The sequence below is a fragment of the Balaenoptera acutorostrata genome, chromosome 6 (assembly GCF_949987535.1).
Source record: "Balaenoptera acutorostrata chromosome 6, mBalAcu1.1, whole genome shotgun sequence".
In the NCBI taxonomy this organism is placed as follows: domain Eukaryota; kingdom Metazoa; phylum Chordata; class Mammalia; order Artiodactyla; family Balaenopteridae; genus Balaenoptera; species Balaenoptera acutorostrata.
In genome coordinates, this window is record NC_080069.1 from 44,162,088 (window position 1) to 44,185,717 (window position 23,630).

General features: G+C 39.9%; 1 protein-coding gene across 1 annotated transcript; it reads left to right on the forward strand.

Annotated features, from left to right (window-relative positions):
- The first annotated feature begins 821 nt into the window (after positions 1–821).
- On the forward strand, positions 822–20,414 carry SMU1 (SMU1 DNA replication regulator and spliceosomal factor). The gene is made up of 12 exons (XM_007176856.3): positions 822–971; positions 4,114–4,324; positions 5,223–5,375; positions 6,412–6,522; positions 9,586–9,714; positions 11,199–11,318; positions 12,685–12,801; positions 13,433–13,560; positions 14,133–14,259; positions 16,592–16,759; positions 18,441–18,593; positions 19,903–20,414. Exons 1-12 carry the CDS (start codon positions 946–948, stop codon positions 19,999–20,001), a joined length of 1,542 nt encoding a protein of 513 aa, XP_007176918.1. The 5' UTR covers positions 822–945; the 3' UTR covers positions 20,002–20,414.
- The last annotated feature ends 3,216 nt before the right edge of the window (positions 20,415–23,630 follow it).

Sequence of the window (23,630 nt, forward strand, 5' to 3'; positions counted from 1 at the left end):
CTTGGAGACCATGTCCTTCAAGAGTCAATGGGAAATTGAGAAAGATTTGAAAAAAGCAGTAGTATTTAAGAGTCTACAGAGAAGTTGTGTGGCAGACCTTTGGAAAAAATATAGATAAGACTGAAAGCCAATAGGAACTCTCCAAATAAATCATTTCAATATGTAATTTTCACAACAGAGATTTCTTATCATTGTGCTGCAAATATTTTTAAAAATTTATATAGGATGGCAATAAAATATTTTTTTAAAAATAATCTTTATGAAATTCATTGATATCTTTACATTTGTCTCTACTAATTTAATAATGTATGGTTTCAAGTCTACCAAAAGACGTCTCAAATCGCCCTTTACACATTTGCATTTGGTTTCATTGTTTTTCCAGTAATTGTACCACTGCTGTGAAACCATTTTCAACTAAATACTTAGTTGGAAACGTTACAAGTAATTTAGCTCGTTCCAAGAAGTGAGTATGCAAGTCCTGAGTCCTCAACTTTTCATAATTAGATTAATTAAACTGTGTTTTGGCTTCAAAATCTTTCATTTATTTATTTACACTCAAGGAATTTTCCTGCAAATATTGCCTAGTGGCCCACTGGTTTCCAATGTATTAATCAATCCTACCTTTAAATCTAGTCAACTAATTAAACATTTAAAAAGCAAATTTTAAAAACCAATCCTTTAAAGACAACTCCTCCTCTAGGGAGGAGAACGGAAAAGTCTCTGAAGCAGGCGCCCAGGTTCCGACTTTTGACAGCCCCTCAAAGCTCCGCCTCTCGAAACCCCGCCCCTCACGCACATCACGCCCCTCTTCCGTACAGACCGCCTCCAGAGCGGGCGTCGGACGTCGAGCGGAAGTGACGTACGGGGGCCGCCGGCGGTGTCGCTGGTGCGTTGCGCTACCGGGCCTGAGAGTGGAGTGGCCCTTGCGCCAGGGAAGATAGCGCTATGTCGATCGAAATCGAGTCCTCGGAGTGAGTCCCGTGGTGGTGGATGTTCGCGAGGTTGCGGGGGCCGGGAGGCGAAGGGTGGGGGCGTAGAAGCTGCTCGGGGAAGGCGTTCGAGAGGCTGGGGAGCGGAGGGGCATTTCCTTTCCCACAAAGAAGCTTCTTGTATCTGGCTACCTCGGAGGCGGGCCCACAAGAAAGTAGCGGACGGGAAGCCCAAAGCCCGGTGGGAGGCGGCGCGGGGTTGGCGGTAAGACATGCCTGGAAGACCTGAGTTCTAGCCCTCGCCGACTCCTGGTGCGCTCTGTGACTGAGCAAATTAGCCATCCAATCTGGACTCCAGTCTTATCTGCACAAGGGGGCCGGACTCGCAGCCTTCTTTCTCTTCCCGCCCCCAGTGAGCAGTGTGGTTTGTTTCCTCCCCTGTGCTTACAGGGCTCTCTGCTTTTTTCTGCCCAGCACTTAATCCAGTATTGTCACCGTTTGCCCACCCTACTAGCCTGTGTAGGCTTCTAGGGGCTCGTTTTCATTACAGTCTCAGTTCCTAGCACATCGTCGAGGCTCAATGATTGTCTTTGGAATGAATGAGCGACTGGCTATTTTACGAAGTTCCACGTGTTGCTGAATTTTGGTTAGTCTGTGAGTTCTGTGTAGCCCAAAGGAGGGACGGAATGTGGAAATTGGGCCAGGAGAATGATAGACTTGGGGGAGAGGGGCGCTAATGAGTGACTGAAGAAGGTCTTTAGTGTGAACTTTTCCAGGATTCCATCCTCTACCTTGCTCTTGCCAACACTTAATAATTAAATCAGCAGACGTATCATTTGTGTCCTGAGTGTAAGGGAGAGAGGACTTGTCCTCAAGATCTGCCATAGGAAGAAGGGAGGTTTATTCATTCAACAAATATTGAAGTCTACTGTTTACTTGTTTTAGACCCTGGGAATATAGTAGTGAACGAAGCAAACAAAAATCCGTGCCCTTATAGAAAGTACATTGTTATTGAGGAGGGCAAACAGCAGGCAAAAGCAGTAAGTAAAATAGGCTTAGCAAATGGTGGTAAGTGTTTTGGAGAAAAAGTAAAGCAAAGAAGGGTGATGGAGAGTGCTGGCGATGAAGACAGCTAAGTCAGGGCAGGAGTTGGAAAGGATTCCATGCTTTGAGCCTGAATCAAAGTGGGAACTGACCATTCTCCCAGCTGCATGTTTTCATTATCAATAATTGCTGCTTTTTACTAAGTATTTTCCATGCTAGTCACACTATAAGCAGTGTAGTCAACCCTTTGACTAACCCCTACAGAGTAGGTATTTTTAACAGATGAGGAAACAGGCAAAGAGATGTTAACTGACTTGTCCAAAGTCACAGTAAGTGACAGAACTCTGATTTAAATTCCAGCCTATCTCCAAAGCTTTTAGCTCTTTATGTATTACACTGTGTTTGAAGGACGTGAATTTGATTTTGGCTATGTCAAATATGAGTTCTTTGCAAGCATGGTGTTTCATTTGGGGAGTGTAAATGGAAGTGTGCTATGGAAGACAGTGTGATACTGGAACAGCAGGTATCTCTTAAAGGGGCCATGAGAGAAAAGACTACTGTGAGTAGCAGTAATCAGTTCCCTTCTGCAGAAAGGGAACCCTTTTTAAGAAGAGGGTGTTTGCTTTCCTGTCCAGGGTGTATGTTCACGTGCCATGCTGCCAGTTTGAATCTTCATTTTTCCACTTATCTCTGTTACCTGGTCAAATTCTCATCTGTAAAATGGACATAAGAGTAATGCCATCCTCATAGGGTTGTTTTGAGGAGTAAATGAATCCAAAACGCTTAGAACAGTACCTGATACATAGTGAACACATAGTAAACATTGGTTATTATTTTTTGGTTATTATTTCTCTCCTGGGAAAGAGAATTGACTAAATTCCAGTCTGAAATCCCTTCCAACCAGGACAGTGTGACCCCCGATACTAGTGCTGTCCAGTAGAAATACCTTGTGTGCCACATATTTACTTTCAAGGCAAGAGAGGAACAGTGTAGTACAGCATTGTAAAGTGAACTTTTACTGTCTATATGAACAACATTCTTCACTAGACTCCTTAACACTAAGCCGAAGGTCAAGAAGTTTTAATTATATATATTTAACTCGAAATGACTTGTCACATGCTGAAAACTGTTGCTTGTTCTCTGAGTATTTGGAGATTGTCTGCGTCCTCTTTTCCTTGGGAAACTGAATCCACATGTTTTTATTTCACTTGTCCTGAACATTTGGTAATAAAGGCAGTGGGTAGGTGTTATTTTTGCAAGTGAGGACACATAGCTTTGTTTTGCTTTTACATACAGTATAGCTCTACTTATTTGTGTTCAACAAATCCCTTTTAAGAAGGTCTCAATTCATATTTTTTGTTGTCATTTGAAAAATGGACCAAATCATCCAATCATTTAGAGTATTTTGTGTCAGTGACTAGACTTGGTTTAAAGTATTTTACTATAGTGTGCAACAGTGTAATCATATGAATTAATAAGAAACTTGGCATAATAAGAAGATCTCTGACCTTGGAAGTAAGAGAGTCTTCTTGATACTAACTTGCTTCCTAGCTGACTGTGAGATATTGGGCAAATTATTTCCCTTCACTGAACCCCAGTTCTATTTCTTTTTTTTTAAATTAAATTAAATTAATTAATTAATTAATTTATTTATTTTTGGCTGTGTTGGGTCTTCGTTTCTGTGTGAGGGCTTTCTCTAGTTGCGGCAAGCGGGGGCCACTCTTCATCGCGGTGCGCGGGCCTCTCGCTATCGTGGCCTCTCTTGTTGCGGAGCACAGGCTCCAGACGCGCAGGCTCAGCAGTTGTGGCTCAGGGGCCCAGTTGCTCCGCGGCATGTGGAATCTTCCCAGACCAGGGCTCGAACCCGTGTCCCCTGCATTGGCAGGCAGATTCTCAACCACTGCGGCACCAGGGAAGCTCCCAGTTCTCCTATTTCTGAGTTGGAAGTAGGACTGGATGATATCTTGTAACTTAGGTTCTGTGATTTTTTTGGAAAGTTTTACTCACATGATAAAGAAATGGAAAGTAGGTAGTGAAAGGAGGATGGTTGTGTAGAAAAATAAACTGGGGTGGGCTTTATTTTGTGGCCTCTTTGGTGAGTGAGGATCCATGAGCTGAATGACTTGCTTTCTTCTTTCAGTGTGATCCGTCTCATCATGCAGTACCTAAAGGAGAACAGTTTACATCGGGCATTAGCCACCTTGCAGGAAGAGACTACTGTGTCTCTGAATACTGTGGACAGCATTGAGAGTTTTGTGGCTGACATTAATAGCGGCCATTGGGACACTGTTTTACAGGCTATACAGTCTCTGAAATTGCCAGACAAAACCCTCATTGACCTCTATGAACAGGTAAGAGTGGGGGTGATGCTGATCCCTGTAGGTTGGTTTATTGTGGGCCCCCTGACTGGAAAGCATCCGTGAACATTTCTTCAAGCATTATGGGGCTGTAACAGCCCTAAAATTTACACTGTCAAAGCTTGAGTGCTACTCTGTATTTTTATCTCTCTTCTTGGAAAAGCCAAGATTTTCCCAAATTGAAATTCTTTCTTAAGTGACCATTAAATGATGTATTCTTACACCAACTGTTCTGACACCAAATAGTGTACTGCAATTTAGTTCTGACACTAACCACCCAGAGTTAGTGCAGACCCCACTAGTTAAGGGCTCGGTCCTCTACACTAACTCAGGTGTGATGCAGAGGACTTATGAATAACAAAGATATTCCTATCACTGGGGAAATGCCAAGGTTTTTAGAAGATGTGTGCCAGGAAACCAGGACATAGATCGTAAAATTACTTATTATACACAGAACAGAGTGGATTTTCTGGGAATAAGAATGTCGTGTGGTTTGAAGTAAAAATAGGGAAATGGGTTTGTTTCTTTACAATCCACGTGAGTTTGGTTAATTCCCTAAAGAAAATTTTGGTAATTGGAGAAAGGTTTCTCTGGAGCCTATAGAGATATTTCCATCTTTAGTTTTCTTTAGCCTCTACATTCTGAGTAAGAGACCTAAGAGGAGAGGAGATTGGTAGATAAAAATGAAGGATGGAAGTTAAAGGATTGAAGTTATTACTTTATAATACTGTAGTTGTCTGCCTGAAATTGCTTGTGAAAAGGAGAAGGGGCATTTCCTGATTTGTGATTTGGAAATCGTTTTGGTAGGCCATTTCTATGTCAGAAATTGTACTGAAAAAGAAAAATTAATACGCGAATGCATTGAAACAGCCATTTTCTTTCAATTATACAGGTTGTTTTGGAATTAATAGAGCTCCGTGAATTGGGTGCTGCCAGATCTCTTCTGAGACAGACTGATCCCATGATTATGTTAAAACAAACACAGCCAGAACGGTATATTCATCTGGAAAACCTGTTGGCCAGGTCTTATTTCGATCCTCGAGAGGTATGACTGTGGTAATGAAAAGAAACTGTTGTTAACTTTGAGCAATAATGTGATCTTTTTAAAACCATTTTATTGGATACTTTTTGTATTTTTGATTTAATTTTTGAAAATGATACTTTTTTGTTTATTTACATTGGTTGAAATTTGCATATGTTAAAGAGAATAATCTAGTTTAGTATTTGAGGACCTTCCCTCCCTCACACACCTCATCATACAGGATTGTGTGTTGATCAGTAAAAAAGTAGACAGTTTATTCTGGTATCATTTCCCCATTAGCCCAAGTATTTAACTGGCCCAGAAGTGCTGCTCTACTGCTGGTATGTTCACTGTGCATTTGTGTCCCTTTGGAAGCGCAGAGTCTTAACCACTGGACCACCAGGGAAGTCCCAGTTCTTTTAGTTCTTAAAAGCTTGTGTTTTTGCTTCTCAGCTGATTATGCTTACTGGTAGAGCATGATGATTGATATTCTTTTATTCTTCCAAAACCATATATATATAGTTTCATTCTTTTTCACCCAGCCTTTTACTAGAAGCTTGTCTAGGTAGGAGGAAGAAGAATTTAATAGGCACTGCATAATGGGAAGTTGTTAGAGTAAACTCACAGAAACCGTGAGGATAAAGGAAGGAGTTTGGATTGCCAGGACAGGATTTAAGTTAGAGGTGGTGAAGAACTTCTGGGCTGGGAGTCATTTGACTGAACAAAATTATTAAAGAATAAAAGAATCCTTGGCTCTGCAGATTTTTCAAAAATTGGAAAAACAACTCTGGCTTTGACATAGTTTACTTAGGCTCTTTTCAGAAATAATGGTGTGGATTGGCTGACCTCAGTTCTATCTCAGCTCATGCTTTTGAAATGCAAGTGGGTAGAATTGAGAAGTTGTTTTTAAAAACTAAATGGTTTGATTAATCCTCTGTTTAACTTTTTATGTTTTCCTTTTTGAATGTTTCTGCTTGCTTACTGTTACTTTTTTTAAAATAAGCACATTTATGTCTTTTGCCATTTCTTGGAAGTGATGCTACTGCCGCTCCTTTTTCAGGCATACCCCGATGGAAGTAGCAAAGAGAAGAGAAGAGCAGCGATTGCCCAGGCCTTAGCTGGGGAAGTCAGCGTGGTGCCTCCATCTCGTCTCATGGCGTTGCTGGGTCAGGTAGTTAAAGCCTGTGGAACTGAAATGACTCTGAACTCCTGGTAGTGTTCCTGTACCATATAAAGTCTGTGTACGAGCTAAAGAAAACAGACATCCTAGGAACTGGGAAATACCTGTAGAGCTGCTTGTACCAACAGCTGTGCCGTGCCACATTCATCTTTCCTGGGAGTGACAGTATAGATTAGTGGTTAAGGGCGTACACTCTAGAGACAGCATTAGGGTAACAATAGAATTTATCATCCACTCTTGAGGGCATTGTTGATCATCGTGCCAGAACACTGTCTGAAACAAATTGGAACAAACGTTCACCATAGTTAGAATCTGAGCTCTCTCACTTACCAGCTATGCGGTCTTGGGCATATTACCTAACTTTTTTGATCCCAGTTACTTATCTTGGTGTTGTAGTGAGGATTAAATGAGATAAAATGTACTTAAAACAATTGTATTTTGCCTGGCACCTTGTAAACACACAGTAACTGGTAGCTGCTGGTGGTGTTTCTTTTTTCTTTTTATTTTCTTTTGTTTTTTTGCTAGTGGTAGTATTACTGGCATTGTCGTTATTATTTTTAATGGGACTTAGAGTACAGACTCCTTTCTGACCTCATCTTCCCCATGCTCTTGGTTGCTCTCAACCATGATAACCACTCGTCTTCATGAAACTCCTCTCTTGGTTTTTCTAACCCTATTCTTCTTGGCTTCCCTTTTCATCTCTCCAGTTGTTCCTTTCTTGGTTGTTAGAGGAAGGAGATAGGGGTGGATGTAGAGAGGGGTTTTCTTTTTTGTTTTTTCCTTTTGAAGTTGGGAGTGATTTGAAACTGCTGCAGACGAAGGGTAAAGAGCCTGTAGAGAGTACCCATTGATTGGAGACAGGTCAAGTTCTCTAGTCATTAAAGTAAAATATGAAAAATAAGCAACATATGAATTTTGGAAAGAAAATTAATAGTATTTATAAACATTAATATTTCAACTATAATCATAGCATTAATTTAAAGGTTTGGTAAAGTTGTGAGATATAAAATATACCAAAGTTGATTACATTTCTACATATCATCCCTGGCCAGTTCAAATATTCAGTGAAAAAAAGAGCTTTTGTTTATAGCAACAGCATACAATATAAGAATTCTAGCATTAACTTTTGTGGGTAATACATGATTTATTTCCATTTTTAAAAAAGGCAAAAGCCTTTCAGAGCTTTCAAGAGAAATAAAAGAAGATTTGAGTAGATGGTGAAACATTGATTTTCCTGGATAAGACTGACATTGATGCCAGTTCTTCTTAGATTTAAGGCAGTTTATAATAAAGATCACAGTAGGATTAGAACTGTTTCACAGAAGAATTCTAGTGTTCACTTGAAAAAATAAACTTGGAAGTATATTCATCAAAGAAATTTTGGAAAGGAAGAATGTTGAGAGCATACTAGCCCTAGAAATAGTGACGCTTTTAACAGGTTTATAGTTTGAATCATTTTGGTACTTGGCATCCAGTGCAACAGCAGTGCAAGAAATTGATCCTGTTATTTATAAGAATTCAATAGATGATAATGGGAATGTCACAGAACCTAGGAACAGGGAAGAATTATTAAGTGTATGGTGTTGGGGCACCTACTTTAGAATGGGGGAGAAATGTCAGATCAGAGCCTTCTCTCATATTTTATAAGCATAATTTCAGATAGAGTGAAAGTTATGTATTTTAAGAATATAGAAAAACTTAGGTGGTGATATAATGTATCAAACCTCCTGTTAGGGAAGGACTTCCTGTGAGTAGGGAGTAAACACCAAGGTAAAGGTCAACAAATTTCATTACTTGAGAGTTTAACTTAAGAGGAAAAGAAACCTTTAAAGCTATAATAAAAAAAATGGGTAGATTGGGAAAAAAATTCTTTTTGGCAAACATAAACAAATACAATGTGTTGATCACATTAAAAGCTCACAAATTGATAAGAAAAATAGTAAGACCACAATAGATGAGTGAGCAAAGAACATGAATAAACAGCTAACAGAAGAAATATATGTAGTTAATAAACATGCAGAAAAGCTCAAACTCTAATCAGAGAATTGACTAAAGTAGGGCGTAACTTTCCACTCATTAGAGTTTTTAAATGACATCCATAATTATTGTTTTCTTGATATAGTAAAGGGAAAAAGGAATCAACATTGATCATGTCCCTGTGTTATGTAGACTTTACATATATTATTTTATTTTATCCTTTCATCAGCTCTAGGAATTAGGCTTTTCCCCTGAATTTAGTTGGTGAAATTGGGAGTCAGAATAGCATAGTTGACAAACTAGGACCATTTGTCTTCAAAGTCCATGGTTTTTCCACTCCCCGTAATGCAGTCGTGAATGCTATTGAAGTTGTGTCTTTGGGGGAAAACACTTTGGCAGTATATATAAAGAGCCTTAACCGTTTGTGTTCTTTTCTTGATTCAGTAAGTCCTCTTCTAGGAATCTATTCCAAGTGGGGAATATCCTCATAATAGAAAAAGCCTTATGTCCAAAGGTGTTCACTGCAGCATTATTTAGATGAGTGCAAAAATTAGAAGCAGTATAAATGTCCATTAATATATTAAATAAACTGTGAAACATCCACTGCATAGGATATATTGTACAGCCATCGAAATGTTAGTCATGTCATAGCATGATCTAATGATAGGTGAAAACAATATAAAATTTTACATATGGTATAATTACAGCTATATAAATTAAACATACATGTCAGGGGAAAAATACTACAAGGTAACATATGAAATGCTAACAGTAGCTGTGTTTGGATGTTGGAACTATGGGAGATTTCTGTTTTTCAAATTTTATTTATAATAAGAGACACCTATAAGAAAATAGGTGTAAAAACATGGCCCTGTTGGCTCTCAGAGTCCCCTTCTACCCTGAGATCAGCCTGTGTTCCTAGGACACAGAGTAGCCGAGCTTATGTTGTGTTTGGATGGCCAAAGATGGTTGGGTCTGGATGGCTCACAGTTTCCTGTGAACCTCACCCTTTCAGGCTTTGTCTGAGCAATCAGGACGTGATCTTAAAAGCACCCAAGTGGATTTCTTTTCTCATAGGCACTGAAGTGGCAGCAGCACCAGGGATTGCTTCCTCCTGGTATGACCATAGATTTGTTCCGAGGCAAAGCAGCTGTCAAAGATGTGGAAGAAGAAAAGTTTCCTACACAGCTGAGCAGGCATATTAAGGTAGGATCCTTGGACACTCAGCCAGTCGGTAGTCATTTGTTGGGGACTCAATGTATGCTTGCTCAGCCAGGCCCTGTGCCAGGAGCTTGGGCTGGGGAGCAGAACTCATTCTCCAGCTCTGACAACATTCATGGTTGCTGCTGGTGACCCAGGCAGTGGCACACCTCAACTGTATTACCGAGTGGACATACATTGGACATCTGGCCCATCATCTGCCCTTGGACTTCCTCCAAGGAATCCTGCATTTGGAAGACTGCTTAGCTCTTTGGTTAAGCCTGGGACTAAGAACCATGAACTTTCTATATATTTGTCCTGTTCAGCATTTGTGTTTTTGCTTGCTACATGTTAGGCAAAGTACCAGGCATGGATTATAAAGTGGGCTTGTGTGGTGTTTGCGGAAAATAATTTTATCACCTTGATGGCTGGTTCTTGGTGTTTTTTGTTTTTGTTTTTTGACTTTTCTAAGAAAAAGCATAATGAAACAATTGTTGCAGTCCTCAGAATTACAACCATATTTGCTACTTTAGCATCTCCTTTTTATTAGTTTCTTTCTGGGTTTGTGCTCTGATTGAATTTATAGATTTAAAAATAATTCATATTCCTCAAATCTTTGACTTTGGCTTAGTGTTTTGAATTTGTCTTTTCTGGATTATATGTTTTGATTTGCATGTAAAGGTATTTTGGGGCAGCACTTTTATTTACCCTGGTTAAAACCTTGTGACAAATAGAAATCCATTATAATTATGCTGCTGGACTAAGATTTTCTGTTATAAACACTTCCTTTTTTGGCATTTAAAATGAAACTCATAATAGAACTTTTCTCTGTTCCCATCTGTCTAATGTTCTGTAGTTTTTATCTGTTAATGGAAGCATCTTTGCTGGTAAATGCTCAGGATACATTTCCCAGGCAAACAATCTGTCAGCTCTAATCAGTTCTCCTAGAGTTAGTCAGCCACACGTTATCACTTGATCAAATGAAGGTCATGAAAAGGAGCAGTGATGGAAAATTTGTTTAAAAAATAGTGGAGGAAAATAGCCATTTATTTTGAAAAATGAATTTTTTCCCCCAGATGAAAAAAAAAAAAGGAACATATGCCATTTTAAGTTGAGTGTGAAAGTCATGCCAACAGTGGCTGATTCTGGTAAAAATTTATTGCTTGAGTTAACAGGATTATTTGTTCTAAGTCCCTTGCTAAAATAGTTTTTTTGCTTTTCTTTGGAAATACCAACTTCATTTTTTAAAAAAAACCAACAAAAACAAGAACAAAAACTAGTTTCAGTGGAGAGCCTAGACGCTAAACTGGTTGGAGAAAATAATATCTAGCATCTCTTGGTGTCTGGGTACAGAAACACCCCTCCCAAACTCCATGATACAGGAGCTTTATGGCTTTATGCTAGGGCAGAGCTCTCAAAAGTTTAAAATGGGAATTGTTTTAAGGCCACTACATAAAAGTGCATCTGTTTCATTGTTTCATTTGAAACAGTTTGGTCAGAAATCACATGTGGAGTGTGCTCGATTTTCTCCAGATGGTCAGTATCTGGTTACTGGGTCTGTTGATGGATTCATTGAAGTATGGAACTTTACGACTGGAAAAATCAGGAAGGTAAAGTATTTTAAATACATTAATTTTTCTAGTGGGAGAATTTTCTGTTACTGTTTTTAAATTATCTGTTATTTTTGCAATTTAAATTTACTTTTTGAATGGGTAATATGTACATCTGATAAAACATTTTATAAAACAGAACGGTTATTCAGTAAAGAGTCTTGTTCCCCTCTCTTGTCCCTCAACCAGTCAGTTCTCTTCCTTGGTCCACCCAGGGTTACCAGTTTCTTATGTAACTTTTCTGGAATATTCTATGTGTATATGTAAGCAGTTGCTTATTGTTTCCTATCTAACCTTATTGTAGGACTAATTGTGTTTCATTCTGAATGAAGTGGAATATCTTTTTACATGTGAAAAGCCACCAGTATTTCCTGTTCTGTGAAGTCTTTTCATATCCTTTGCCCATTTCTCTTTTGGATTGCTTCTGATTCAATATTTGTGTATATTGCAAAATGATCACCACAGAAAGTCTAGTTAACATCCTTCATCACACATAGTTAGAAGCTTTTTTTTCTTGTGATGAGAACTTTTAAGATCTTTTAGCAACTTTTAGCAACTTTCAAATATACATACAGTATTACTAACTGTAATCACCATGCTGTACATTACATCCCCATGGTGCTTATTTTACAACTGGAAGTTTGTACCTTTGGACTTCCTTCATTATGTTTCTTTTTATGTTTAATTGTTGATCCATCTGGCATTTGTTTAGGGTGATAAAATTGGTGTAGATCCAACTTAACTTTTTCCCAAATAGCTACTTGTTGACTAACCCCTGATTTAAAACGTAATCTTGATCATAGAGTACTAAATTCCACTCCATGCTTAGTGGATTTATGAGTGACTTTCACTTTCTACATTGTCTATTTCTTTATAATTTACCTTTTTTTTTTAACCACGAAGCAGTCTCTTTTTATACTTTAGAAAAAATATATTTCAATATGAACAGTAATGAATGATAAAAGAAAAGTAACAAATAAATAGATTAATCAATACATGGTTTTAGGAAAGGTAGCTGACAGTATGGACAAAACATTAATTTCTCATGTCATACCCTAAAAACAAATAAATTCAGATTTATTAAAGATGTACAATATGTACTGTAGGGAAATTTTGCTTAGAAAGGATCATAAGCAAAAGATGTAGGCTAATATGTTTGCATTTTTTATAATAGTTATTTGAATTGTGTAAAAAAGTTCTTCCCAGTATTATCAGTTGTTCATCAGGATAGTGCGCATGACACTATTTGCTTTGGAGATTTAGAGTCAGCATAGTCCATTATCCTGCTTTTAGTGAGTTTGCAGAGACCTGGGGTAACTGGTGTTTTTGTGTTATTTTGATAACTGCTTATCATTGTTTCCTTTAGGATCTTAAGTACCAGGCCCAGGATAACTTTATGATGATGGATGATGCTGTCCTCTGCATGTGCTTCAGCAGAGATACAGAAATGTTAGCAACTGGTGCCCAAGATGGAAAAATCAAGGTATGAATTAGTGGCATGAACTCTTGTATGTAGACGTTTTGAGAGTTCTGTAATGAGTTAGTATCCTGCATAGGTTTTTTGCTTAATAACAGCTACTGTTTATGGAGCATCAGCTTTATGCCAGTGACTTTAGTTTTTCTTGTTTAATCCTAATAATAACTCTGCCTAAGGAGGTCCAGTAATTTAAGGTCACACAGTTGGTAAGTGACAGATCTGGGACTTCAGTCCAGATCTGCTTGTGCCCTTTCTGCTGTGCCACTGTGGCTCACCGTATGTGGTGTGTTGTGCTTAGGGGATGGGGTGGTCTGCAGGTGATTAGCAGTTGATTAGCTGTGGCTTGTATTTAATTGCTGTTAAAATCCCCTGGGCTAGATAAAATACAGAAATTGTCTCTGCTAAGTGAACTTAGAGTCTGAATTTTTGTTTTAATAATTTAAAAGGAAAGAGGCTTAAGTTTCAGAGGATTCAAGTTATCATTGTACTGTGTGAACCAGACATATCATATTCAGCTATTAGCATGCATTTTTAATGCTGTTTTTAGCATATTAGTGAGCACTGCATCTTGCTTGGCTCTGCAGAGTAGAGTGGGACAGTATTTACAGGTTTTTACTATTCTTTTTTTTTAATAAAGGTATGGAAGATTCAGAGTGGACAGTGTCTAAGGAGATTTGAAAGAGCACACAGTAAAGGTGTCACCTGTCTAAGCTTTTCTAAGGATAGCAGTCAGATCCTTAGTGCCTCTTTTGACCAGACAATTAGGTAAGTAAGAATCCCCAAACTGCCCTCACTTGGGTTTAATATGGTGAAGCCTTAGAGGGAGGTACTAGTGATTCCTTATGTTTTCACCAGGATGCTTTTATATGGAGAGTGAGGGTATGTGAGACCTTATTTCCCCAAAGTACAGCTGACACAGTGCTATTGTGTTGTCCATTTGGGTCTTCACCTAGAAGAGAGATTAGAAAGGGATTATAGCAGTACTTCATATTTCTCAAAGTGTGGTCTGTGGACCCCCCTGCATCAGAGTCACCTTAGAGGACATGTGACAAATACAGATTCCTGGGACCCGGCAGAGACCTAGAAGTCTGTTGCTGAACAGAAGCTTGTGGTATTATTGGCATATTTTCTTCCAGTCTCTGTGCAAAGCTTTTGTTGTGGTTTTGTTTGATTGTTTGACATAAGGAAAATAATACTGCATACATAATTGCATAGCCCTCATTCTTAATATTTTAACATGAGCTTCTATAATTCATCTAAAATGCTTTCAACAGTTGGTCCCAACCATAATATGTAGGATATTAATTGTTCTTTTCATTTGCTTTTATTTGTGATAGAATTCATGGTTTAAAATCTGGAAAAACCCTGAAGGAATTTCGTGGCCATTCCTCCTTCGTTAATGAAGCAACATTTACACAGGATGGGCATTATATTATTAGTGCATCCTCTGATGGCACTGTAAAGGTTAAGTATTTGCTACTGGTTTGTTTTGGGGTGTCTATTCCATTTTTGCCCTTTGAGGAGTTTTCAGTGGTGATAATGGTGATAATTGTGGTGGTTAAACCTCTTTACTAAGTATTTTAGCCATAATTGAGGTGAGTCTGTGACAATAGTAATATTCTGTGGTAATTCCTATTGGCCTAGGGACCTCAAATCTCAGCCCTACAGACGCTGTCGTGTGTAGGAAAAGAGGAAAGATGTGGAGTTCTAAACTTAAGTCCACCCCCATTTACAGTGGTGAAATTCCATCTTGCCATAGGTATGGTCCACTGCAACAAGTTCACGAAGAGCTCAGTGGCTAAATAAATAGGTCTCATCCCACCCCGAGCCCCCACATTCGGGCCTTTCTAATAGCATTTCAAGAGGAGCAGGAGGGGCATAGAGTAGAACCAACTCCTCTCTCAGATACTTATTTATTGCCTTCAGCTCTCATCTGAAAGTAGTGGCTCTTCGGTACCTTAAGAGATTTAGTTATTTCAACAGAGGGCCTCATTTCCTAGAGAAGATGGGAAATCCATCTTCTTTTCCATGGGAAATAGAAAATCGCTAGAGATCTTTGAGACACTCCATTTACATTCTAGATCTGCTTTTAAATTGCCTTATGTGAGTGTTACGTGGCAGAAGACCTAAACATTTTAACACAAATCCCTAACAGTCAGACCACCTTCTGCAGTGGCTTGTTCTGGCTTGGGAATTGAACCAGAAACCTGAAGGTAGGAGATATACTCTTCCTCAGGATGGGTGGGGAAATACAGAGCTCTTAGTGCTTTAGTCATGCGGTTTGCCCTCTTTGTGCTTTGTATCAATATATGGGCCTCACAACTTGTAAAAATACCATTGGGAGGTGGCTTGTGTAGGTCTCTTTGTTTTGTGGTCTTTTCCTTTAGTTCTGCAGTAAGTGGGGTAAAGCATCTCACTGACCTTTTGGACAGAAAACTCTCGAAGTCTTAGAACTCTTGATCCCTGAAATGTTCATTGCTTTTCTAGGCTGCTGGGCTTTGGAGAGGAGATTGGGGTAGATGATACAGTATTTATTAAGAAAATAAATACTGGGACAACTAGTGGGGCAACTATTTCCTCCTGTTTATAGGTATTCATTCAACATCTGTTTTGTGCTGGGTTCCATTGAAGGCACAGAAGAAACACAACATAGTCCGTGCCTTTGAGGTTTTTATACCTCATGAAGTGAGTGCTGTCCAGACAATGCCAGGCAATAGTTGGTCCATCCCTTCTCTAAGCACATTTCAGATTTCAATAACTGTGATGTCTGATTTAACCACTTCAGTTCATAGTAGCTCAGAAGGGCCAGGTGAAAAGCATTAGGGTGGAGAACTATTAGCAGAAGAAATGTTGGACTGGGAGAGGTCACACAAGTGGCCAAGAGTAGCTTCCACGTCATGGATCCTCATGTGTGTCTGTTAACATTGTAACTTCTGTGCAGTGGTTCTCAGTACAAGCTGAGAATCATTTGTGGAGCTTTTAAAAAACGCACAGGAACTTCCCTGGTGGTGCAGTGGTTAAGAATCCGCCTGACGATGCAGGAGACATGGGTTCGATCCTTGGTCCGGGAAGATCCCACATGCTCGCTCTAGAGCCCACGAGCCACAACTACTGAGCTCTCACACCACAACTACTGAAGCCCGTGCGCATTAGGGTCCGCCTGCCGCAGCTACTGAAGTCTGCGCGCCTAGAGCCCGTGCTCTGCAACAAGTGAAGCCACCGCAATAAGCCCTCACACTGCGATGAAGAGCAGCCCCTGCTCACCACAACCAGAGAAAGCCCTCACAGCAACGAAGACCCAACACAGCCAAATAATTAACTAATTAATTAAAAAAAAAGATTAAAAAAAATGCAGAAACCTACATCCCACTCCAGACCTACCAAATCTGAATCTCAGGGTCCTGAGCATATAAATCTAAAAAACCCTCATTTCATTTTGGTGTCCAGAGAAGGGTAGCTTTCTGGTTGTTTATGACAGTAGCAGTGTTGACACATAGCTGATATTAAAGATAGGTAGCTTGTTAGCCAAGGAAAATTTTGTAGGAACAGATAATAAATTTTAAAAGGATTTTATTATTTTGCTTTCTGATTTTTATTTTGTTTATACCAGTTAATCAGCAAATGGGGAATTCTTACGTATATGGCAATGCTAGGTATTTGAACTGTAAGCAGCTTTTTTTTCTGAGTCAATTTTTTTCTTTTTTAGTAATATAATTTTCAACTGCAAAACATTAGAAATTGTTAACCTTCCTCCCCCGCCCCCCAAATGTTTATGCCTTATATTTTTGTGTTGTAGATCTGGAACATGAAGACCACAGAATGTTCAAATACCTTTAAATCCTTGGGCAGCACTGCAGGGACAGACATCACTGTCAACAGTGTGATCCTGCTTCCTAAAAACCCAGAGCACTTTGTGGTTTGCAACAGATCAAACACAGTGGTCATCATGAACATGCAGGGACAGGTGAGTGCTCAGAAAGTGCCTTTGCTCAAGCCCTGTGGGCCGTTCCCAAATCAGCGTGTCTTGGTCCTGGCACTTTCAGTAACCAAATGTGGGTTCACCACTTGGAAAACCATATACACTGTATTTGTTTTTCAGACACTTACTTAAAATTTTAAATTCTGTGTCTACAAAACATCTTTTTGGCATCTCAATAGTTAATCTACTTTCCCCAGGATGTTTGTATACTATTCTCTTTCTTTTGCATCCTTTGGATAAATGAGACCCTGATCTGTCTTTAAGCCTCCTGCAGAACCTCACTGAAGATTTTGATATAACAATCCCTGTGTGAGTGAGGGAGATAGTGTGTGTGGATTACCAGCTTGGGACATCTGCTAGCTACCATGTGATCTAAGGTGGAACTCCAATAGGAGAAGGGCAACAGTGTCTTTATGATGTGTATTTGTAATCAGAACACCTGCTGGTTCCCAAGGAACCTCACTTTTATAGCACCAGGGACATTAGGAGTATCAAGGTTGAGGTCTCAAGCCCTGGGCCTGTGTTGTGATGCTACTGAAATGTTGGGCTGGGCACTTGGGGATCCTGCTGAGCATGGGGAAGACCCAGGGTCTGGTGTATGGAACTCTCTCTCCATTGCTTGAGTCCCTATAAATGATAAATTGGTAGTGACGAACCTATGGTTGAGATGGCTGGTCTGCAGTACCTGTTGGGACACTGCATAATAGCCATAGTTGCCCACTTCCTAGTTTTCTGCTTGGCTTTTTAAAAACTTAAAAAAATTTTTTTTAGATTCACAAAGAAGTTACAAAAACAGGTCAGAGAGTTCTTATACACCCTTGACCTGCATCCCCCACTGATAACATCTTACATAAACATTGTACAGTTATCAAAACCAGGAAATTGACATCAGTACAATACTGTTAACTCACATACAAACCTTATGTAGATTTTACGCCTTTACATGCATTCATTTTGAGGTGGGACATGAATAGGTCTGTGAAATTTCATCTCGTGTTGATTTATGTAACCACCACGATTAAGATACAGAACTGTTTCATCACTCCCAAAGAAACTCCCTTGTGCTACACTTTTATAGTTAAATCCTTTCCCCACAGCTCTAGCCCCTGGCAGCCACTGATCTGTTTTCCATTATTACAGTTTTTCATTTTGAGAATAGTAATTAAATGGAATCATACAATATGTAGCCTTTTAACCTTTTGAGATTGGTTTCTCTCCATTGATTTATGGTGATCTTAATGGTATGTAAAATAGAGCAAGCAAGGTCTAGGAGACAGAGTTCCATCATGAATGGAGAGGGCATCTCATTCTGTTAGAAAGAGGAAACTGGGGAGCATGGGCCCACAGAGCACTGAGAACCAGTAGTATGTTGACTTAGGAAATTGTGTATGCTAACGAATTTGCTTCTGGGTAAGATGGCTCAGTAGGCTAAACAGTAGGATTGGTGACTTGGGACAAGTGAATTGTAAATGTCTGTCTGCCACTGACTTAAGATAGCTTATCCTTTGAATATTTCAGGACATGGTGAATGGAACTGGTAACCTAATTATAAATGACAGTAAACCAAAGTACAAAATAACATAAAGATGTCAGTTTAAACTGCTTCAGTAGAACTGTTGCTAATCCAGGTGTTTTATTTTTACCTTGGGCTGTGTTAATGATCTAGATTGTCAGAAGCTTCAGTTCTGGTAAGAGAGAAGGTGGTGACTTTGTTTGCTGTGCCCTGTCTCCCCGTGGTGAATGGATATACTGTGTAGGGGAGGACTTTGTGCTCTACTGTTTCAGCACAGTCACTGGCAAACTGGAGAGAACTTTGACAGTAAGTATTACTGACTTACGGCCATCTACAGAAATTGTTAATGCTTATGTCTTTCTGAACTCTGACGTAAACCTTTTCCAGACTGCTATCTGTGTGAACCTTGATATAAAAAAATGTAAAAATGTTATCACTAAATAAAAAAAAAGGCCCGTAAGTAATTGTATGGAATTACCTCCTGTATGAGGAAAAGTCATCTACTTTAGTGAGCCTTCAGCTTCAAGTGGATAGGATGGGTGTACATAAAGCAGAGAAGAAGGAAGGGAGCATGGCTGTCCAGCCAGCTAGATTGGTTAGACCTTCTCCAGGGCGATTGGAGAGTGGCAGATATAGCTAGTCCTCTCCGTGTCCTTTCAAAGGCAAGTTCCTTGTATATTATCCTATCAAACTGATTATGATGTTTTTAAGCAGCTTTGTGTTGTAAGAGGGCTCAATCAGTAACAAGGAATAATTAATGCTAGCTGCTGTAACAAACAATCTTTAAATCTCAGTGGCCTAACACAATGAAAGTTTATTTCTTATTATGTCACAGTGTGATATAAATTGCATTGTCCTCCTCTTTTAGCTGTGCCATTTGGAATATGTGGCCCCTAAGATCTTAGAAGGAGAAAAGATAGTTGAAGGGGTATACTGGATGTTTTAAAGATCCACATCTGGAAGTGGTTTGTTTATATTACGTTGTTCGTCATTCTTTTTTGATTAGAATTAGTCACATGCCGCCCACAGCCCAAATGCAGAGGGGTGGTTGGGCAGGGAAAATGTAGTCGTCTGCATTCCAGGAAAAAGAAATGGTCTGGTGAATGTATAAAAAATTGTACACATACCTGTTAAGAGAATAATCTCATCTCAAACTGTTCTTGAGTGAACTGTTGGTACATCTGCCTTGTGAAGCCTCCAGTATAGATCCAAGATGTGAACAAAACAAGATGAGGTGGAAGGTGTCCTCTAGTTGAGGAAAATACTAAGTTCACTGAGTTGAAGGAATTGTTTGGTCTCAGCCACCGTCTTGGCTTAATATTTATAAAATGGTGATGATGACTAGGACCGGCTGTAGTGCAGGAGTGCTTTGGCCCAAAGTGTTATTTATACATTATGAAGAAAAGTACAGAAAATGTCATCAGTCCTGTGACAGCCTCGTTTGAGTTTTTGGTTTGTGTGTTTGGTTAGCACTCTTTGAGGCTGCCTTGGGCTTGATTCCTTTGGTGAGAAGTAGGAGCTTTACTCTTCTTCCCTCCCACTCAGCTCTGGAAGCGTCTTCAGAGTGATTTGTTAGAGACCTGTATACCCTAATCCTGTGCTTTACCTATTCCAGGTTCATGAGAAGGATGTGATTGGTATCGCACATCACCCTCATCAGAACCTGATTGCTACTTACAGTGAAGATGGACTCCTAAAACTCTGGAAACCCTAATTCAACTTTTCTTTTTAAACTAGCTTGAGAGCATGTACTTAAAATGAAGACATATTCATGTGTTGCTTTTTGTTTTTAGGCCAGCTTTTCTAAGTAAATTGTCTGAATTAGGCACAAGAATAATTTTGTGAAAATTCATGTTTAAGTAGCAGTTACTCTTTTTTATATATTTTCAAGGTATTCGCTTATCTAACTGGGGCAGTCACGTAATGTTTTCAATAGTCTTTTACCTGGAGAGTGAAATACTGATATTTCTAGGGAAAAACTGTACTCCTTTGATTATTTGAAATGCTGATTAAAACGGGCCTCCTGCAGTAAAACTTGTAAATAAGGATCTATCCCAAATTCAGTAGCTGTTTACTGTTCCATCTTTTTTTTTAAAAAGATGTTAATAAACTTTACACCTTTCTGGAGGCTTTGTTTTTAAATGTAAATAAGTGCTCATCTAGTTAACATATTTACTTGGAATCAAATGAAGAGGGTGGGACACTATATTATTATTCCTGAATCTCAAGTACAGCCAGAAGTCAATTCCTGGGTAGGACAGACTGAATGTAAAGTCAGGTGTCACATAGGATCTCATTTCACTGCCCTCCCCCAGGCATTCATTTTTCTTAGCTGTGCCTTTTCCAGGGAATATCGTCTTCATTTTATGGATAGAACTAGTTGCAGGATACATTATATGAGAATTCAGTTTTGGCATATTTGGAAATGCATGTGGGTGTCTCTTTTCTGTTTCAACCAAAGATGTATATGGAATGCCTGTGTTGATGTGTGAAGGTACTATGCTAGGTACCATTTCAAGAGAGTGAGCTTGTTTGCTTGTGCAGGCCTTTTATGCCCCCTTTTAATTTTCCCAATTAGTAGGTACAAACAAGTGGGGAAAGTTTTGTATAGTCTTACAAACCTTTGTCACTTGAAATATAGCCTGATCTTGTATTTGGGATCAGCTAGCTGTGCCTAGCACATAAAAATGCTTAATATTGGCTGAATAATTCTTAGCAGCACTATGAAATCCATCTTTCCCAGTTATATTCCCAAAACTGACACAAAACCTGCAGCTTTTTCACGGAATGTCATTTGCTGCCAATTTGAGAGTTGATTAATGTAGTCTGCCATTCCTCCCAGTGAAGAGGCTTTCACTTAAGAAAGTTTAAGGTGGAAAGAGCTTATACTAAAATTCCTTAGAAAAATCTTCAAGAAACTGGAGTTTTGATTTAGCCCATGACCTCGTGAACTGGCAGTTGTGAGATGCACACTTTGTGCCAAGGCTCATGGAGAGCAAGAATCTTTTCAGCACATGTACACTTATTCTTTTTGGGAATTTTTAGCAAACACCTTCTGCTCCTGCACCTAGTGCTCAGGATGGTTAAAAACACTAGTTTCTGTCACAGGATAGGGGAGAAAAACAAGTTAACAGGATTAATTAAAATAGTTAGATAACAGAAAATCTGGAGTGAGTGAGTTGTTTTTTTGATGATCCGGACCTAATGGGTTAGGAAAGGCTTTCGGGCGTTGACCGTAAAAGGACCAACAGGACCTGAAGGTAAAGGGCTTTGGTGATCTTAGGAGCACTGCCGTGTGCCATAGCTGCAGGGCATGTGCTAGACGTATGGTAGGGTCTGGGGAGACCAGGCAAAGAGGAGAGGACTGGACTGAGAGCCATTAAGTATATCTTCTTTTTTAACGAAGTAACGCATTGGTGTTAACAAAGAAAAAATGGGGGAAAAAAGTGAATTTTGTTTTTCCCAGGCCACCTGTGTTTGTGTATCTGTCCACAACTTCATTTTGCACAAACCTAAAAGGTGGTTTTTTTTTTTAATTTTTATTTTTAAAATTTATTTATTTATTTATGGCTGTGCTGGGTCTTCGTTTCCGTGCGAGGGCTTTCTCCAGTTGCGGCAAGCGGGGGCCACTCTTCATCGCAGTGCGCGGGCCTCTCACTATTGCGGCCTCCCCTGCTGCGGAGCACAGGCTCCAGACGCGCAGGCTCAGTAATTGTGGCTCACGGGCCCAGCCCCTCCGCGGCATGTGGGATCTTCCCAGACCAGGGCTTGAACCCGTGTCCCCCGCACTGGCAGGCAGACTCTCAACCACTGCGCCACCAGGGAAATCCAGAAGTGTTGTTCTGTTTAAAAGTGGAAATGAGCTTCCCTTACTCTGCGCCTAGTTTTTTTTTCTTTTAGCCCCCATGGCCATCTCCAGTACAGAAGGCAGGGGGAGCCCCGGGGTAAGAGGCAGAGGTGGGAGAAGGGCTGTCTGGCTCCTGGACACCATGGCAACTGCCCAACACTTCCTCTCCGGGAGGAGAGGTGGTGGAGGGTGTGCTGCCCAAACTCTGGGGTGGGGTGTGCCGGGTTGGGTGTGGCTGTGCAGCAGGGGAACGCGGCAGGCATCCTGGGCCCTTGCCCCCCGCCCCGCCTTGGTTCTTAAGACAGCTGCTCTGTTGCTGCAGCCCACCTATTTAACTGATACTCCTCTAGCAGTTAAAACTCAAAAAACATGGCATTAAAGTTAACGCTGTGAGTTGCCCCTTCCACTGAGCTGCTGAATGACTCTGGAAAACATTGAATGACCTGGTATTCCACACCAAAAAAAAATTTTTTTAAGTACAAGTCTCAGGTACAACTCAGTGTGTTCTCCACTAGTTATTTTCTGGCTTGTATTACCATTAATAGCATTTATAGAGCCCTTCCTTACTATGTAAGCAGCGTTATTTAATTCTCAGAACTGCTTTATGAGCTCCAGCCTATTCTGAGTCCTATCGCATGAAACAGATTTCAAGATTCCATACCTTGCTCCTGGAGCGCAACTGACTGAGGTGGGGTTCTAAAACTCAATTTCTTTACTCTTTCAAAGAGTCAGTTTTTCCACCTTCTGTTAAGACTTATCAAAACCCCACAAAGGCAGACATGAGTAGAAAGAGCACCGAATTACAAGAATCTGGATTCCAGTCTTTGCTGTCATTTCTTTTACTTGGGCCAAGTCACCTGGTAACTTGTTTGAATGGCAAGTCTCTCAGGTCCTACCCTAGGCCTACAGAATCCAAGTCCAGTGGGGCTCAGCAAGCATGCTCAGATTTGAGAACCAGTAAGTAGACTAGAGGTCATTTTCATCAACTGTAAGGTAGGTGTTTCAATTCTTGTTCTGTTGGTCTCAGAAGGTTGCTGCGATAACCAAATTAAGTGATAAAGGTACAAGACTTCAGAAACCCTTGAAAGAGCATCTTTACTGCTATAACTTGCTAGCATTTTTCATTCACTGTGCTTTTAGAGCCTATGCTTCATTTTCCCACAGTACTTCAAAAGAGAGGAAATTACCACAGTGTATGTCTAAGATGGGAAGCAGCCTTGGTCTGAAACAAACTTGCAGTAGTTAAGGGCTGCCATTGTTTGACCCTCCACAGCAATTCTAACAATGGCGTTACTGTTCTGGTGATTAATATAACTATGTCCCCATGGTGCTGGTGTAGAGCCTTGGCTATATGTAACCATCCTTTTGCTTAGGCTACACCCAGTTCAACTACACCAAAATACCCAGAGAGAGAGACTCAAATCATGTTTTAAAGCTTCCCAGGTAACCTCCAATTGTAGCCAAGGTTGAGAGGCAGTACTATATGGAGAAAAAAT

Coding starts and splice junctions, on each gene's coding strand:
- SMU1 (XM_007176856.3), top strand. CDS start 946: ATGTCGATCGAAATCGAGTCCTCGGA. Junction 11,319..12,684: donor CGACTGGAAAAATCAGGAAG/GTAAAGTATTTT, acceptor TGTTTCCTTTAG/GATCTTAAGTACCAGGCCCA. Junction 14,260..16,591: donor CCTCTGATGGCACTGTAAAG/GTTAAGTATTTG, acceptor TTTGTGTTGTAG/ATCTGGAACATGAAGACCAC.